This window comes from Electrophorus electricus, chromosome 15 (assembly GCF_041902795.1).
Source record: "Electrophorus electricus isolate QZ-2024a chromosome 15, ASM4190279v1, whole genome shotgun sequence".
In the NCBI taxonomy this organism is placed as follows: Eukaryota; Metazoa; Chordata; class Actinopteri; order Gymnotiformes; family Gymnotidae; genus Electrophorus; species Electrophorus electricus.
In genome coordinates, this window is record NC_137511.1 from 7,640,849 (window position 1) to 7,659,032 (window position 18,184).

Sequence of the window (18,184 nt, forward strand, 5' to 3'; positions counted from 1 at the left end):
CACAGATCAAATACTCAGTAATCACATCAGATAAGATTGATCATTTTACTTTTAATGTGGGTGGCTTGATATACTAGTGATTATTGCGTTTAGAATACTTTGTTAGGTTGATGATAATGTGCCAGTGCCCATGTGTTAGCTGGACAAGTATGTAATGCATTATTTAAAAGCTGTTAAAGACTGCTGTACACATTCAAAAGATAGGCCTACGTGACTCCGGGCAGGTGCAGACCAGTTCTCAGTATTCTCTTACACACTGGCCTTTGTGCTTGCTGTGTAGCACTATTAGCACGCAGCCTCAGGAAGCACATCCCTCATAGCATTTAATGCAGTATGAGACAGGATGTCATACATTGGAGGAAAATGTAGAATACTACCGTATCCTAATGAGAATACGCTGTATCCTAAAGAGATGCCTTCAGATCATTTCACAGTTTTGTTCAGGTAAGTATGAGGGCAGTTTCATTAATATCACCACCATTTTTTAAAGTTAGAAGCAACGCACAGCACTTATCTTGTCGAAGAATGTGCATTTTGAAAACTATACAATGATTTCTATAAGTAGGCTAAATAACACAATCTAATAAAGTAGCTACTACTACTGTTATACTCACACACCCCGTTGAAGTTACGGGAACCCCTCTTAACAAAACGTTTTACCCGGACCCTTCGACGTAACTCCACCGGGCTGAGGTTTCCATAGAAACAAAATTCGTGGCGTATTCACAGATATGTGGTTAGCTAGCTAGCTAGCTAGCTATAATGAATGGTACGATATCCTGCTCAGCACGTCGCCTTTTACTGCGCATTATAATTCTTTTACACAATGTAAAATGCATGTGCTAACTAACTCTCTTGTATTCAAATAATAATACGTGCTTCCCAACGCTAGCAGCCTTGGAAACAAGGACACTAGCGTTAGACAGCTGGTGCCTGATATGCTTGTATGTAGTCTTCGCGAGGAAAATAAGAGAATATATAAATGCTGTTTATACGCTGTTCTGCTTTTTATGTAGGTTTTCTTGCCGAATATGTTGTTATCTGTGAACCAATGTTAGCTAGATAGCTATGTTGTTTTTTCAGGTATGCTAGCTAGCTAGTTTACCATATATGCTGTGAATGTTCCAGCCGCACTCGCCATAGTACACGATCTTTGAGCTGGAAGCCCAAGACCTCAGATAATGAATGATAGGTGTTGATCTCAGGGCTAAGCACAGAGGCACCACTACCCACTGACCATAGTTCACTGGATTTGTCCCTTATATTTGAACAACTATAGGGTGTTAATGCTATATGTGAATAAAGATTATTATTTAACCCTATAATCTTTTGGCAAGTTTCTCACTTAATAACTTACTGTCTTTTCAGATTTTCCTGTCCCTGCAGTATTAGCCATGCCCTGGCATTCAGCCATTCACTCATAACCATGCAGGACTGCAGGGACCTTGAGGCCCAGATGGCCTGTAAAGAGAAGGAGTGGAAGGAACTTCAGGCACTGCACGTTCAGCGGCTGGAGACCGCGCTGGCCACAGCCACAGGCCAGCTGTCCACTGAGAGGGAGCGCTACTTCTGCTTGCGGGATGACTTCCAGCACAACCTGCTTGTGCTGGAGGAGCGGGACAGAGAGCTGGAGTGTTATGATGCTATGGCTGCCCGTATCCAGACTGACAACAGCGCCCAGCAGGAGGAGCTGAGTGAGCTAAGGATACAGGTGGCTAAACTGCACGATGCCCTGGCAGAGGAGAGGAGAAAGAATGAAGATCTGCAGGCTCAGCATCAGAGGAGAGGGGTAGAACACCGGCTGCAGCTGGAAAGAGTGCAGAGGTGAGGAATGGTTTGGTGTCTTAAGGCTACTGAACTTTGATAACAATTATCTGATAACCGTACATTACATGAATCGCTAATTATTAATTGATAACTTTTAATAAAACTAAGTGGATCAGAAGTAAGCATTCATAGCTTTGTATGGTGCTTGACATGAAAGAGTGCTGTGATGAATAAGGAAATGTTAAAGAATCTCAGACATTTTCATTGACAGTTTTCTTGCATTCGTGTACCTGCATACTTGCATACACTAAGTATTGTATATGCCATATCTACATCTTGAATTATACAGTCCTCTTTACCTATGATTAAAATGGTCAGTTGTATTATCTGTCACATGATGGTTTTGTCGTGTGTAGATATGCACACCCAATTCAATAGTATTTGCTCTTGTTATGCAGTGTGAAGGAGAATGAGATTCAGGGCCTCAGGGAGGAGAATGAGACACTGAAACGAGATCTGCAACGGCGAATCCAAGAGTCTGATGGGGAACTGGCACTGCAGAAACAGGTCCATGTTCAGCCAAATGTGATAGCCCTGTGTTGGTCAAATCAAGAATAGCAATTGTATTGTTCTTTGTTTCACTGCACTTTGCCTTTGACATTTTCTCTTGGTAACTGCTGCCTACTGAACCCTTGAGCATGCTGGTCATATTGTGGCTACTGTAGCTAACCCTAACCCTAGTCCAGAAAAAGAATGAGTACTTTTTGGTAGAATAGACTTTATAGTCTAATTTTTTTTTTTTTAATTTCCTCAAAGTACGCCTTCTTATTCAGAACTTTGAATTCTCCCTACCTGCTCTATATATTGGCCACATCATAATATCAAAGTGATTTTAATTACGGAATTGTTGCCTTACTGCACAAGCTCAAAAAATTGGTAAAATGTTGGCAGAGCTTCACATGTTTAGCATCACTTCACATAGTGTTGATTTATTTAGTTTTCATGTTTAATCATTTCCGCATGAATCACTTAGGCCATAACTTGATATTTTTAAAACCTTCTTGGAAATATATGTACAAGTAGATTGGTTGACTGTATGACAGAGTGGATGTTCAGGGAAACGTAATATTAACAGATATGACTCAGCTCAGTGTGTTTAATATGGAATCCACACTCATTTGACATAATCTGATTGGCAGTGAGCATGTGTGTGAGCAGCTTTTTTCCATTTGTAAAGAAAGAGATGACAGTGCATGTACAAACTGGTTTCCAGTGTATAGCTCTGGGTGAAGCTGCAGTGATTTGAAAAAGGGCATGACTTGTTGAATAATATCATTTCTGATAGGAACTGATGGCAGAATTCGACAGTGAGATGAGAAAGCGGGAGCATGAGTTCAATCTGAGACTAGATGAGATGCGTAACTTTGTGCTGTCTCACGAGCTCCAGGTACATGTAACAAAACCTTTATCCGATTTCTTATTTATGTATTTATTTATTATTGTGCTTAAAAGACCAAATCATTGTAAGTGATTGGCGAATGAACAGGCGAGGCTCCTGAACAAAGAGCTGGAGGTTCATGCCAAAGCACACAGCCAGGCTAGCAAGGCCTTGCAGGTGTCTGAGCAGCTCTATCAGCAAGCTCAGAAAGATATCCTGCACAGAGAGTGGGAGCTCAGCAACACCACTGCGCTCAAAGACTCCAGGTATGCACAGCATCTAGCACATGTGCACGCTGCCCTACGCTTGCTTCAAGGGGGTTCTCACCCACTGACACGCATGGTCTTGTAGGATAAACGAGCTTGAGGAGAAACTGAATCAAATGGAAGCCAAGCATAAAAAAGAAGAAGATGGGAACAACAGGAAGTAAGGCTATTAATCTGCAAAAGGTTCATGTTTTTTATTTTTAAGTATTTTAAAGAAAAATAATACATGTGAAAAAAAAGAACAAAACAAAAGGCCACATTCACTCACTCTGTGGTCATGAAGTACATATAGAGCTATAAATATAAATAGCTAGTGCACTTGAGGGCAAGCATGTTTGGCTGCAGAGAGGTGGTGAGCAGTGTTGTGGTGTGGTTTGCAGGCATGCAGAGTTGGAGCGCAGGGCTCGGGAGAGAGAGGCCACTCTGAGGGCCATGCAGGAGGCCCATGCCTCTGACATACGTGAGGAGAGGAGGAGGACTGCAGAAGTCCAGAGCCAGCTGGACAGCTTGCTCCTGCAGCAGCAGAGGAGAGAGGAGAGCCACGCGGACGAGCTCCAAAACAGAGAGCAGAAGATACAGGAGTAAATTCCTGCTACACCCTCACCAACAAACGCACGTCCATTTAATACGTCTGCTCATGTGAAATAATGTTTACAGCCAAACAAATATCCCTCTGTCCCAATAATGATGAGTGATGAATCCAAACCCATTGCTGTTCCAAAGTAGTTAGATTTGCAGCTTGTCTAGAGAAAAGAAAGAGAAATTAGAAATAGAATTAATTTCTTATTCTCCAATACCTCTCATTGGCGTGGCTCTGTACTGTATTTCACGTGCTGTCTTAAGAGCTACGATGTGCTTTTGACTTATTTGTCCGCTTTTGTTTTCAAAAGGCTGGTAAAGAGCTTCAAATTGGCCATTGATGAGGGATTTGCTGCTTGTGTGGGATGTACTGCATCGCTAATAAGCACTTGTTGTTTTCTGTGACTCAAGATAGATTGGCAGGGAGAGGGTGGGTGTCTCTGAGCATGGCTTGACTTGTAATTCAAGCCCGTAAGAAACAAACTGTTTTTGATTGTTTGTTAAATGTTTTTGAGATGCACCTTTGGCCCAGTCAGTATTATTAATGTCCTGCATTGTCACTCATCTAATTAGATGTTTACAGCCTGTGGAAATGAGGGGAAAACTAAAATTAAGCTTTCAACATGAATTGTGATTACAATAGCATGAGAGGAAATGTTTAATCTACCTCATTATAATAATTTAAAAATCTTTTGGTGATTTAAAGGCTGTCCGCAGAGCTGAAAAAGATGCAGGCTGCCTGGGATGCTTACATCACACAGGTCTCCAAAGAGACGGTTGCCAAGGACACAGCGCTGCTCTCTGCAGGGGAGAAAGAGGCCAAAGTGAGAGCAGACCTACAGAAGTGTAAAGAGGATTTGGAGAGGTGAGAGGTTGTCCAGAGGGACCCAGATTCATTAATCAGTCACACATTTTATGTTGAATTAAAACCTGCTGAAAAGCTCATATTGATGTCATACTTAAATTTGTTTAAAGATCCAGGGAGCGTACATTTCTTAAAGTGGGTGGTCTTTATGATGTGTAAAGCCTACATAAGCTCTGTTCTCACACACTGTTCCAGCTCTCACCCTCTTTGAATCTGAGCAACTCAGCTAGTGAGTAAAGTCTATCTTGGAAGCTGAAGTGTTAGCCAAATGTGCAGTATATCTTTGGAAATGTTCTTCCAGGAGTGCATGCATAGCTGTGCAGTCAAACTGAAACACCAATTATAAGGTTAGTATATGTGGATCAATATAATGTAGATTTTATAATAGTGTAACAGATTTTATACAGATCTAAATTTGAATTTAGACATTTGCACATTTATGGTCTCACACAAAGCAGGCAATTCTAATGACAACAAGTATCCCTCTTGTTGAATCCTAATTCCAAACATATTAAACCACATTAGATCAGGCTAGACTAACAGGAATCCCAAAGGTAGTCAGTGCCAGGCTCAGTTATTTTGCAGTGAAGTCTGTGTAATATTTCACTGTCCAATGAGCTAGCTCTTAGTGTCTCAGCCTGGTACAGGCACTAGATAATAGGTGGAGACGGACTGGTAGATTTTATGTTTCACATCAGGATAAAATTAAAAGCTACCAATCCGTCAACACCTATTATCTAGTGTCTAGACTTCAGAATTACTTGCATCAGTTTCCTCATTGGAACATGTGCAGTGGTATTGTTTTACAATGTGCAGTTGTACTGCCCAGTTCTCTCTTTTTGCAACATTATATTGAGCTCCATTTGAATAGTGTAGCAGGCTGTTAATCAATCATACTTGTTGGAATATTAGGACCATGCTCAACCTCTTCACAGCTAGGAATGACGAGCCAATTAGGTTGCTTTTTGAGCATTTTTTATGACATTTCTGCTATGCGTGGGTCAGGTACAAGCAGCAGTTGACCGCTGGCGTTCAGAGGGAGCAGGCTCTGGAACAGAAATGCATGCAGCTGGAGCTGGACTGGGAGCGGCGCTGTGAAGAAGCACGTGCTGAACACTACCTCAAGAGCGAGGAGCTCATCCAGGGTCTGACCCAGGCCAGAGACCAGGTGAGCAAACACACACTCCAGTGGAGGCTAAGATAAACATGCAGGCTTGCAAGTCAGTGGGGTGCCAAGATGAGGATTACTGCAGCCAGATTAATTGGTTAGATCATATAAAGGTTTATGTAAAGTAATCGATCCATGACTGCTTTCATACTTTTCATATGAATGGAAATATTTTGGAATTATTGGTTTATTACAATAGAATTATTCCATATGAATTCTAATGATCTGGGTAGTTAAATGTGTATGAGAGCTGGATGTGTGTTCTCAGGTGCGTGCTGAACTGAGAGAGAAGGAGCAGGAACTGCAGGAGACTGGCGCTCTGTTGAAGAGTGTGACCATAGAGAGAGCCCAGGCTCTGTCTGGGGCTCGGTGTGCCCCTGAGCACCACTTCTCAGGTTAGACCATGAAAAGACACCACGAAAGCATACACACCTCTACTAATTTTTGACCAATTCTTACAAACCACCATTCTTGTCAAATGAGATCACTAAACTTTATAGGCATATATTCTTTTTAAATTATATATATTTTTATTGCTTTGGAAAAATGTTTTTTTTTAAAGAGTACATGTAGGTATTTTGGCATAACTTTGCATTTAAATATTATGTCTGTACGCTTGTTAGTAAATGAAGACAAAAACTAGGGGCTTGGTCCTGAACCCATCTAGAGCACCTATTTCACCTGCCTGAAGTGATGATCCCCGTGACATCACCCTCTCTCCTTCAGGGAGTAGCAAACACTGCCTTCGCCCTCGGGGAGGGCACACCTGTGCTTCACCCCTTCTGTGGGTGCTTCGTGCTCCAACCCTTCATCATCCAGGGTCACGCCCATATCCCTCACTGGGGTTCACACACTGGGGCTTTATACCATCCCCCTAACAGCGCCGGTGTGTTCCTTAAACGTGAGCGCGTTCCCGATGGCCTCTGTAGCGCCATGTCACTTCTGACACCTATTGTGGCGAAGGCAGAGGGCAGAAACCCCACCCAGGTCTCAAACCCAGGTCCTGCATGCGATAAATATGTCCTGACCACCAGACCCGAGAGCCTGGCATAGCAGCCAGAGCACCCATTTCAGCTGCCTGAAGTGACACCCCCTGTTACAACACCCTCTCTTCTTTCGGGGGTGATAGTTTTGTCACCACATCCTTAATTCACTGTTTAAGGTTGCTTAAGATCTTGTACTTAAGATCGCTGTACTGTACTGTACTGTACTTAAGATCGCTGTACCCCTTAGGATCGCTGTACTAGTAACACTACACAACTTGCTATCTTGTAATCGGGAATCTTGAAGTCGTGGCTGCTTCCACAATACACGACTTATCGGCGAGAGGAGATAACACACTACAAGATGTTTCACCGTCCATCGAGTCTGTATGTCCTCCTATGAGGACAAAACTATTTTTTATTACAAAAACACAAATGACACAGAGAGTGACATGATACCCTGCACATGTTGGATTAAAGTAAAGTAATATAACTACTATATTACTTATAGTATTATAAGTAATATAAATACTACATTTTTAGTGTAGAATCTATATAGATAGATACATACATACTAGCTCCTCCGTCTGTCCCCCTTTCATTGATATTTTGATATAACTTGGCTACAAGTTATATATGCAAGGATTCTGATGTTGTACAACTCCTCCCCCTCCCTCCATATCTTGCGTTGTCATTGGTTGTACAGGTTTTGGACTCGCCGACAGGTCCAGATATTTAGCATGCTATCCTGATAGAAAACATACAATCGTGTCGTGTGAACTCAGCATTAGACTGTGTTTTACTCTGCTCTGAGATTCATCACTGGTCACTGTAACGACACTTATCTTTGCATACTTTATGATAAGATTGGGTGATCTTCTCTGGTAGAGCTCCAGGCAGCACCCAGACCTCTGTTTATTTTCAAGGCTCTCAGCAGTCTGACTTTACATGGTTTCTATATGTAAACAAATGCTCAAAATAAGTCTAGAGACTGGCTAACCTTCCAGTCGCTGAGAGTCTGTACTGATTCGGTAAAATCAGATCTTATAGTGCCCAGTGAGCTGGAATGTGTAACTAGGAGCTCTGAAGCCCTGTTAGCTCGTCTCACTTGATCATTGCACATTACATTTTTTATCTCCCCCCAGTATGTACTTGGATTCTACCAGATTTTAGTTTGCTTTTTTGTTTATTTGACTTATTAATTTAGTAATTAATTATTTGCTTATTTAGCTGAGATTTTAGTTGCACTGGATTTTATTATATTTGTTTGTAGATGATTTTAGCTGATAGTTTAATTAGATTTTTTATTTATTTTAATATAATTTTATTCTCCTCTTCTTGTTTCTGTTAAAGAGAAACTATATTAAGTTAAATACTAGAAATTCAAACCAAGGCACTCTTCCATGCTGTACACATTTCCTTTATTTTTATGGAAATTCTTTTTTAGGATAGTAAAAAAAGATTTTGTGTGTGTGTGTGTGTGTGTGTGTGTGTGTGTGTGTGTGACTGGGCCATATCAGAGAAATCTATCCACACGTACCAGCCATTGGCTTCATCCGGGTTGTAGTATCTCAAACATGAAAGGTGTATTTAAGCCTTCTGACCAACTAGTGACAATCATTTGAGTTGTCTTCACAGCTAATTGCCAGATGGACAGGCACTCCTACAAAGCAAGACATTTTATCTTAATAATAAAAGAACACAGAAAAGAAAAAGAATAAGTCCAACGCCAACACCACCACCACCACCAAACAAACACAAAGACATCTAAAAAATCTAGTTTAATTTGCAGCACACAGCATTCATTTGTATATGGTTTACAAAAGAAGGCAATATACAATATAGTTTGTAAATCTTGTAATACCTTTACTGTGTGGATTTGCCTTATAAGCAGTTTAAAACATGTTTGAGTACAGTATGTAAGAATGTCTTGTTGTGAACTACCTTTTCCTGTATATTTGTAATTTTCTGTAAGTCACTGACTGCCTTGCTCAACATTTCAAATGTGGTTTACCCTCAGTGTACTCCAAACAAAAGGTTGAATCTAATTTGAACGTTATCAGAGAATGAAATGATGATCAGAGCAATTTCAACAAGTTAGAAATCATGCCATCAAATATGCCAGTATATCCATTTACATAAAAAAGATGTCAATAGATTTCTGTACAGTCAGTAAAATTTTACTTACTGCTGCTAAAAATAACACATCCTTGACCACAGGAATGCCTGTTACTAGAACTATTCTGAGTGATGCCAGACACATTTAGCAAAGGTCAGACAGAGCTCTGACTGATATCATATCTCCACTGCCAGCTGCTTTATAGGTTGTTTATTATGCAACATTTTAAGAGTCTTTAAATAGCATGTCAGCAAGAGATGCTTTGACACCAAGAGAATGTGGCTTTGAAAGTTCACAGTGACTTTTGTGAATATGCTTGAGGAAAGGTTGTATCCAATGATACAACCAACCATTAATTTAGAGCAGCCTAAATTGACAAGCTGCACCTGTGCAACAGTAGCCTTTACCAAATGTATCAATCCAAACATGCATCTGAATGTGATCTGGGTTTCCTGAATCATGCTTCGTACTCCACTGTAGTGCTCTGAGTAAGGTTACACACTCACACTGGATAGTGAAACAGTCTGAAAAAAGACACTGGGAAAGAAACACTGAAAGGTGGCTGATTTATTGAACTGACTGGGTAGAGGTCAAAAACGGCAACAAGTGGGGCTTTGAAAATAGAGGTGTGTGAGGTGCATGCTATTCCCATAATAGACAAGGACACACCCCATTAAATCTGAAAAGTAGTGGGGGTTGGGGGCGCAAATGGCTCAAATAAAGCACTTTTCATTACCAGTGTCCTTTTGTAAGATTATTACAGTGCTTGTCTAATAACCTTTCTTTTCATTCTTGAAAATGTAATTGTTCCTCGTGTTAGCATTTTCTAGTGGTTGTATTTGTTATTGTTCATAGATAGTTTTGAGTTTGGAAGTTCCTGGATATTACAGCATGTGAGATAATAGGCATGTCATATCTCAAACTAAAATGATGTGATTTGTGGGCTGCAGTAAAATTAGTCTGGTGTCTTCTTCTCTGTAGATTTCCTTAATCATTTTCTGCTTGTTTGCTATGCTGTAGAAATATTTTTTGCAATGCTTTCATAACACACAGACACTACCCAGGCAAGGCTGTTCCTCAAAACTCAGAGCAACAAAGGGACTTGTGTGTGAAACCAAAGAGGGTCAAACCATCTGTCTGAAGTAGTCACAGTGTTCACTGGCTGAGACTGGAGTGAAGGTACACCAGTCAATGATATCAAGAGGTCTGCATACAGCTGGTATTTATGGGAGAATGGCTATTAAGAAGCCATTACTGAAAAGAAAAAGAAAAAAAAAAACATCAAAGCATGTGTGAAGTTTCTCAGAAAGTATCAGAGTGACCCAGCTAAAAGTGGGATACGGTTTTGTGGTCAATCCAAAACAATATGTGTGGGGAAAAAATCGGAACACCAGCCATTGAACAACAAAACCACGCAGTCAAGGTCACTTGAAAACATACATAAAGTTCAATAACTGAGTGATATGTTGAAACGTGGTATTAGTGTTAATTTCCTGGTTTTTTTTTTGTTTGTTTGTTTTTGTTATTCCTTTATATTGTTATTATGTTCTGGGACATTTCCATGTTACAGTGAATAAGAATAATTACAAACTGGAAGACAGTTGGAAAACATTACTGGTCAGAAGATTATAATGTGTAACTGCAATAGTATGTCAAGAAGCCCATAATACTCAAAATAACATTGGTGTTTCTCCATCTAGTGGCAGCTAATCAATCAGCATGCTCAGACTGGTTAAAGCCACACTGACCGTTTTATTAGGAACACCCACCTTGAATTTTTGCTTACTGACTGACATGGTAGTAGAACATTAGTGGGAGTTAAGTTTATATTAGTGTATCAGGATGTTTGTTTGTTTGATGGATTTTAAATCCACTGCTGGGTTTAGAGTGGTCCATCACACAAACATCTAGCTAGCAAATGGAAACTAAGCGTTTCTACTAAACCTTTTTTACTGAATGATTTTTGCCAGTTTTGAATCACTATGCAGGTATCTCCAGCACATGGCAATTATCAGACTGTGAGGTTGCTTAGTTCTCTATAGAACAACTAACCAAGTGCTGTCTCACTTTGCAAGGAACTAAACTATACTTGCGATGTGAGAAGATGGTCAGTGAGAAGATGGTCAGTTGTGGCACAGACAACTTTCAGATGACTGTGGCACCTTGGGCTCTTAGCCAGTTGAGCCACTTGGGAGCCCTGTGTGCAGTTTTTAACAATCTCACTGTAGGACTCTGATGCAGTTTTTTCCACCCTCAGGCAGGTGGCGTAGCAAGTCACAGTTTCCCCTCAGAGGAGATCCAGCGCCTCCAGCAGGAGAACAGCAGCCTCAGGGAAGTGGTGGCTGAGATGAGGAGACAAATGGAGAGTCTCAGTAGACACGTTCCCCCAGCTCAGAGCCCCAGCATGACTCAGCACATTGAGTCAGCAACCTGCACCGCTGGTACTTGCCCTCACACCTCTCAAATTAGGGCTAGCTATTCTATGGCAAGATTTATGTTTAACAGTAATAATTCCTAAAGTTAATGATACTTATTAACAGATACCGCACAGATACAAAACTTTTCACCGCTGAAATTCTTTGAAAATGGCAAGGTTGTAGAAAGATTTCTTTTATTATTTTATATGGGTTAATGCTTTATTTCAGGAACTGCAGAATATAACCAGGCTCTGGAGGAAGAACTAAAAAACTTGAAGGCTAAATGCAGACACCTTGAACAGCAATTAGAAGAGGCCTGTAAAACAACTATTCCAAGGGCCACTGTTGCGTCTGTACTCCCTGTTTCCCCTGACAACGCCTACCTTCAAAACCACATCAGATCACTTAATGAGACCATAGGTAATTTCCCTAAGTCACAGCATAGGCAGGTATTGTTGTTCACCCACTGAATATATATGTAATTTAAATACTGTGACTATTTCAGTAAATATGACTGAAATGTTACATGGCATCACATCACAGCCTATCATGTTATAATTCATTATGACTTTTAAATATTCTCTTCCATAACAGTTAGTGAGTTAGTGATCAATGGTCACATGGCTCTGAGAGCCAAACTGGATATAGCTGCGAGTCTGCACTAACACACGCACTGATCTTTTTTGTCAGGTGGACTGCGAACTGAGAAAGTAGCCTCTGCTGCTGCTCTGAAGAAACAGGAAGTTAGGCTGGCCCATCTGGAATCCACGGTGGCTCAGCTGACACAGCGGGTACTATAACCAGGATGAGAAATTAATTTGAATATGACTGCAAGATATATCCCTTCCTATCTTCCAATTTAATTAACATTCTTTAGAATTTGGTCCAAAAGCACACCTCTCAAAATGTTCGTGTGACCTAGGAAGATGCTAAGTAACAAGTGCCTATCCCACTTAGCCCCACATCATGTTACAACTTGGTAATGTTATACCAAAAAAGGCAGTGTAGAAAGTTCACTTTATCATCAGTGACGAGCATGGGACTGTTAATAAACACATGACTTGGGCTTTCAGGACTGTAAAGAAAATTGTCCCCACTCACAGAATCTTTGCGTCCCTCCATGTGTTGTGAACTGAATGAAAGCAGATAAAATGAAAACTGAACCTTGAAGAAACTAATGATACTGGTGCCTAATATCAGCTTCAGACCATCAGTGTTATTTTCAGCAGACTCATACTCAGCACTCTTAAACTGAACACTCTAATATTTCCACCTCCTAGGGTTTATTGCTTGCTCTCACTGTGTAGTTGTTACTATTGTGTTATTCTGCACTTTGTGAGCTTTAAAAATGGAATGGATATGCTGTGATGAAATGTGTTTCACTGCTTTATTTTCTGTCTGCTTATTAGAACTCCTAGAATGGATACAGATGAAGTAACATTAGTCTGGGTTACTTTTCAGCCCAGGTTTGATTTCTATAGATTCCAAGACAGATTCTGAGAGTACAACTGACCACATTCACATTGGCTGGAGGAAGAAACTACTGGTATCCTGTGTGGGGGAGGAAACACCAAATTTTGAATCAAAAGTGATTGCTGTCTTATGTCTTCTCCCAGTGTCACTCAAATCAAATGGAAAAGGAGACCCTGCACTTGGAACTAGCCAATCAAAAGAGAGGAGCAGCAGCTGAAGAGGCAAGACTGAAGCAAAAATTGGCTGATACAGAGATGCAATTGGAGGAGGTGAGGAGAGAGGCAGAAGAGTACCAGAAAGGGAGCCTTCTCCATAATCTGGAAACAGTTGCCCTTGGCAACCAGGTGACTATAATATATAACATTAATCATGTCAGTATTATTAATATACAATCTTAGAATTCTCAGATTTTCTAAGGTGAGCATGGATTATTTAAACATAGTACCTTTGTGCAGGTGTCTGCACTGAAACTGGACATTGCAAGCAGGAGAGAGCCTATCGTCCTTGAGCAGGTAACAGTTCAATTGGAACCCTTGGGGAGTGGTTGGAACTAAAAACTAAAAGTTTGTTATAAATAATGTTAATATAATAGAAACTGATCCATTGATTACCAGTGTCAGTCAACTCAGTTAATTGTAATACCAGCCAAGTTGTTTTATCTTTGCTAACTATGTTCAGTCATGTTGCTTATTCTAGAGTGACATGCTAAAGCAGCTTCAGGAGGAGAATCTCAGTCTGAGGCAGCAGCTTCTGTTCCGGGCCTCTGGCATAGAGGGCGCTGTTGGCGATACCAACCTGCTCCGGTCCAAACTCAGACAGGCAGCTCGCTGGATCTCTCGCCTCAGCCAGGACAAACGACAGCTCATTGAGATGGATAACAGGCTGCGGGCTCAGTTGGCAGAGATAGGCCTGGATGGTGAGTGTTTCGCTTTATCTCTCTCTCTTCCCCCCCAACACTGAAAAAAAGTAATGCGTCTTTGTTTCATTTTACTTCATTTTTAGATTAGTACAGAGTGAAAAAGACCATATATGCTTCACAAGAAAACCAAACACTGTGTCTTACCTGAAAACCCTCCGGTTTCCACTTTATAAAGAAATGTCTGTATAACTCTAATCTTAACCCACATTGTATTACTCAAAAGAGTGACATAGAATCACATTTCTTATACAGCTTTGTGATGTGATTTATTTAAATTTTTTACTAATGCTTTGAGTTTTGCAGTACCTTGTAGCCCACCTTGCTTCTCTGTTATTCTGAATTCGTTTTTGGGTCTTTTGTCAGATGCGCGTCATTGTGAAGCAGGTCCCAGGCCTTGCGTCAGCCTCTTGGAGAAACAGTCCTCCAGAGCTGAGGGTGAAGCCCAGTCACAGAGCCGCCTGTCCGCGCTGGAACAGCTTCAGTATAAACTTACTACTCAGGTGCTCCAGCTACAATGATGCGCGCTAGAGCTTAACTCAAATCTTGTAGTTGGCAGAGAGAACACGGCTTCCTTATCAGCTTATTGTGTCAAGGAACATGGTTTCTTAACTGGTTTAGCCATACTTCTGATGCAATGCTGTTATCAGTAAGGCCACTAGAGAGTGCCAGAACAAAGTTTATTGAACCGTCCTGTTTGATTATTAGAGTCATTATAAAATCCAGTAAATAAACCTCGAAATACAGTAAATTATGGACACATTGGCCTAGGTTGAGGAGTTTGTTTTATTTTAACCCTTCAACACCCCAACTTCCCCTCCCACCCCTTCCCCTAGGAGCTACAATATGCACAGAGGGATCAGAGTAAGAAAAACACTATTATAGTGCGTCCCCATTTCTCTGGGAGTGAGAGTGGGGACAAAGATGGAACTACCAACCCTTGGGACCTGCCAACGAGGGACCAGGTATTCCAATTAAGCGTGCATATTTTCTCACAGTTAAACATGGTTACATAAGCTGGACAGTCCACCACACAATTCTTTCATCACGAAGCATCTCCCTCCAAAGCCTGGTTTCTCTGACAGAACATTTTTGTCCCTTTCTTTCCCTTCTCTCTTCTAGTATTCAGGCTTTAAAGAGAATACTCCGCCCGTGCTGCCCCAGTGTGAGGCTCCAGGGCACACAGCTAGCTCTCCTCACTCCCTGCTGTCATTAGTGGCCACCGATGGGTCACTGCAGGACGTCTGGCAGATGCTGGAGCGCGGCTGGAGCCCCACGGTACTCACCTCCAGCGATGGCGACAACAGAGGTGCAGTCACAAAAAAAGCATAAATTTACTTTAATTAATGCTCATAAGAATTCCTAAGAATATATATGTAAGTTTTTTGCTGACCAAAGCTTAATTGCTGCATTTTTAAAATGTGTGTATATATATATATATATATATATATATATATATATATATATAGATAGATAGATAGATAGATAGATAGATAGATAGATAGATAGATAGATAATTAAAGGGGACTGCATAAAAATTAAACAGAATCTGAAATTTGAGAGTTTGTTATGATTACTCATATGATGGCCAATCTATTATTTCAGATAAACGTAATTCAGTATTCATACAAATAAGCATTAAAATAAGCAATTATTAATTGTGTCTAGGCAAATATCCAAAATGTATCACTGATGTTAAAAAAGGATATTATGAGCAATCATTCAAGGCCAAATGGCAGAGTTTGCTCAATCTGTGGCATTGCACTGGATGGACCAGCGAACATTTACCAATCAGAACTCTGTCACCACCTTTCCCACAATAATAATGTCATGCTCCTGGATACTGATATGGAATATACCCTGTCATCCAGGAGAGACACATGCAACCTAGGAGCCCGAGACCAAGGTTTAATATGGCTTGAGATTCAGTATCTGTGTGACCTGTAGAGTGAGTGTTCACGTGGTATTCACGTTTGCCTATATTTCAACACACGGTCATATCAGTTTCACGACTCGACACCCTGTTCAGGCATTTGCATCATCTGTGTCGCTTTGTGCTATCTTGGCAAAGAGATGGGTAGTCTGGACACAGAGCGTTGACTGATATCAGTGTGTCTGGTACCGGCTATCCCTGTCCCAGCTCAAATAAATCTGCAACTATGCAACCAGCTTACCATTTTAGTGCCGACACTGTCTTCTGACAACTAAAAGTTTTCAGGTATTCCTAAGTGATCCATTTCTTACTATGAGCTATTTCTTACTGTGGGTTCTCAATTATTTAATCTGGCCTCATCCTAATTGGAAAGAAATGTTTCTTTAAATGTATCTGCCTTTAAATATGAGGCAATGTGGGGCAACATCAGTAGCAGGTCTCAAAATTCAGAGCTTGAGGACGTTATATATGGGGAACCCAGAGCTCCAGGCAAAGTCCCTAAATGAAGGCTTGGCATGACTCTAACAAGGTTCATAACTGGTTCATAGGCTCTGTGAATCAAGCAATAAAATTTGCAGGGCAAATTTTAGTTTGATAGCATGTAGAGCTCCACAGAACTGCATGTTTATATGACTTTGTCATGTTGCCCCTGGGTTGCTAAAATATCAGTTTTATATGCAGATGAGGTTGCTGCATCAGACAGACTACAAGGCACAAGTGTCCCGTATCGTGCATCACCAGTCAAAGTTCAGGGCTTGAAAGCACTGGTCCAGGAAAGAAAGAAACCCACCAGGATTACATCTGAACCAGGCAAAAAGAGAAGGCCTGCTGGCAAAGTGGTCAAGATTCGAAATTACAACATTAAAGACTGATAAAAAAAAAGTTTAAAAAAAGAAAAAATAAGTTGTGCCATTGAACTTACAACTATTTGCTACTCAAGAATTCATGCTTTCCTCTTGATCCTAAAGTACAGTGTGGAAGAAGATTTTACTTATTTACCTGCTTTGAATGCCTTTTGGCATTGCATTCTGTTAAAAGAAACTATTTGGCAAACATTTCATTTATTAATAACCTTTTAGTTTAGAGATGAAAGTCTATGGATACTTATGAATGTGTAGTTTTCTTTTGTATGAAAATGTTACACCTAAGAGCACAAACACTGTTTAGATGATGCCCAACAGGTAAATGTAAATAGTTTGTAAGGCGGGAGCGGGAGGTAAATAGCCATCTATTCATTTGAAATACGGATAACAGATTCCTTCGTACAGAATTAAAATATATGATCCATGTATGTCAAAGCAAAAAAAACTCAGAATACAATAGAATATTTTATTCTCACTACGTATATATTGCTGTTCTGATTTTTTTACGATGTCTATGTAAAACAAGGTGTCTTGCGCTTTTGAACTGAAGTTACCTCTAAACGAGCCCAACAGTCTTGCTTGCAAAACTGTTCTGGTCTGGGATTAAACTCCTCCTATCCTCTGTCATCACCTCACCCTATATCCTAGCAACGCCCTTGAATTCATTCTCATTGGCCATTTTTGCACACCTCCATTTACTGATTGGCTTATTTCAGCATCACTGGCACCTGTCAAATTTGTGGGCAAAATGTCCCATGTGCCACATCAGGGGACACCGGGTACAAAAACTGATCATATCTATATCATCACCTGCTGTGGCCTTATAGTGCGTTGTCTTTCCGATGGCTTAGCGCTCATCTGTTCCCAGTGCGTTATGCCCTGATCTCACAATTTTTATTTTATTAGTCTACATACATTCTTTACCTATGCTTCTCCAACAGTTTAAATGGTTTTATCATTCTATTATATATACTTTACAACTTAAAACCAAGTTAAAAGCTGTAAAATAATGCAGTGAGGGTGCAATAATAAATATCATACTTCATAGGCCTGATTTATTTAAGATTCGTAAAAACATACAAAAATAATACACTAAAAAAAGTCTATATTTCGTTACAACTTCAGCTATACTAGTACGTTATCGATGTCTCGTATGTCAGTGCTTATCTGATAGACCGATAAGCAATGAGTTTACAACCGATAGCTTCCAGACAAATGACCCCACTTTGTTCTGAATTTGAACGCTAACCATGGCCTACAGGTAGCAGTTGGACGTGAAGTGATGAACTTTATTAACCCAGATTTTTTTTCATACGGAATTAACAGCATTAGCAAATCACCCCATCGGCTGGCGTCTTGGGAGCCCAGCCTCTTCTCTCATTGGACTACAGTGCGGT

The 18,184-nt window shown here is 40.5% G+C and overlaps 1 protein-coding gene and 1 long non-coding RNA gene across 2 annotated transcripts; one reads left to right on the plus strand and one right to left on the minus strand.

Moving 5' to 3' along the window:
* The first annotated feature begins 125 nt into the window (after positions 1-125).
* Positions 126-18,078, plus strand: LOC145651407 (coiled-coil domain-containing protein 57-like). Its single transcript, XM_081698335.1, has 21 exons — positions 126-444; positions 1,369-1,824; positions 2,226-2,334; positions 3,113-3,214; positions 3,314-3,471; positions 3,557-3,631; positions 3,852-4,052; positions 4,757-4,915; positions 5,921-6,083; positions 6,352-6,454; positions 6,817-6,828; positions 11,438-11,626; positions 11,831-12,022; positions 12,293-12,393; positions 13,219-13,419; positions 13,531-13,587; positions 13,772-13,991; positions 14,358-14,494; positions 14,828-14,956; positions 15,114-15,300; positions 16,594-18,078. Exons 1-21 carry the CDS (start codon positions 344-346, stop codon positions 16,794-16,796), a joined length of 3,255 nt encoding a protein of 1,084 aa, XP_081554461.1. The 5' UTR covers positions 126-343; the 3' UTR covers positions 16,797-18,078.
* On the minus strand, positions 4,053-8,183 carry LOC118242411 (uncharacterized). Its single transcript, XR_004776847.2, has 3 exons — positions 7,638-8,183; positions 4,718-4,851; positions 4,053-4,214 (listed from the first exon to the last, which is right to left on the minus strand). It is a non-coding gene; the product is annotated as an uncharacterized LOC118242411 (long non-coding RNA).
* Positions 18,079-18,184: the final 106 nt, after the last annotated feature.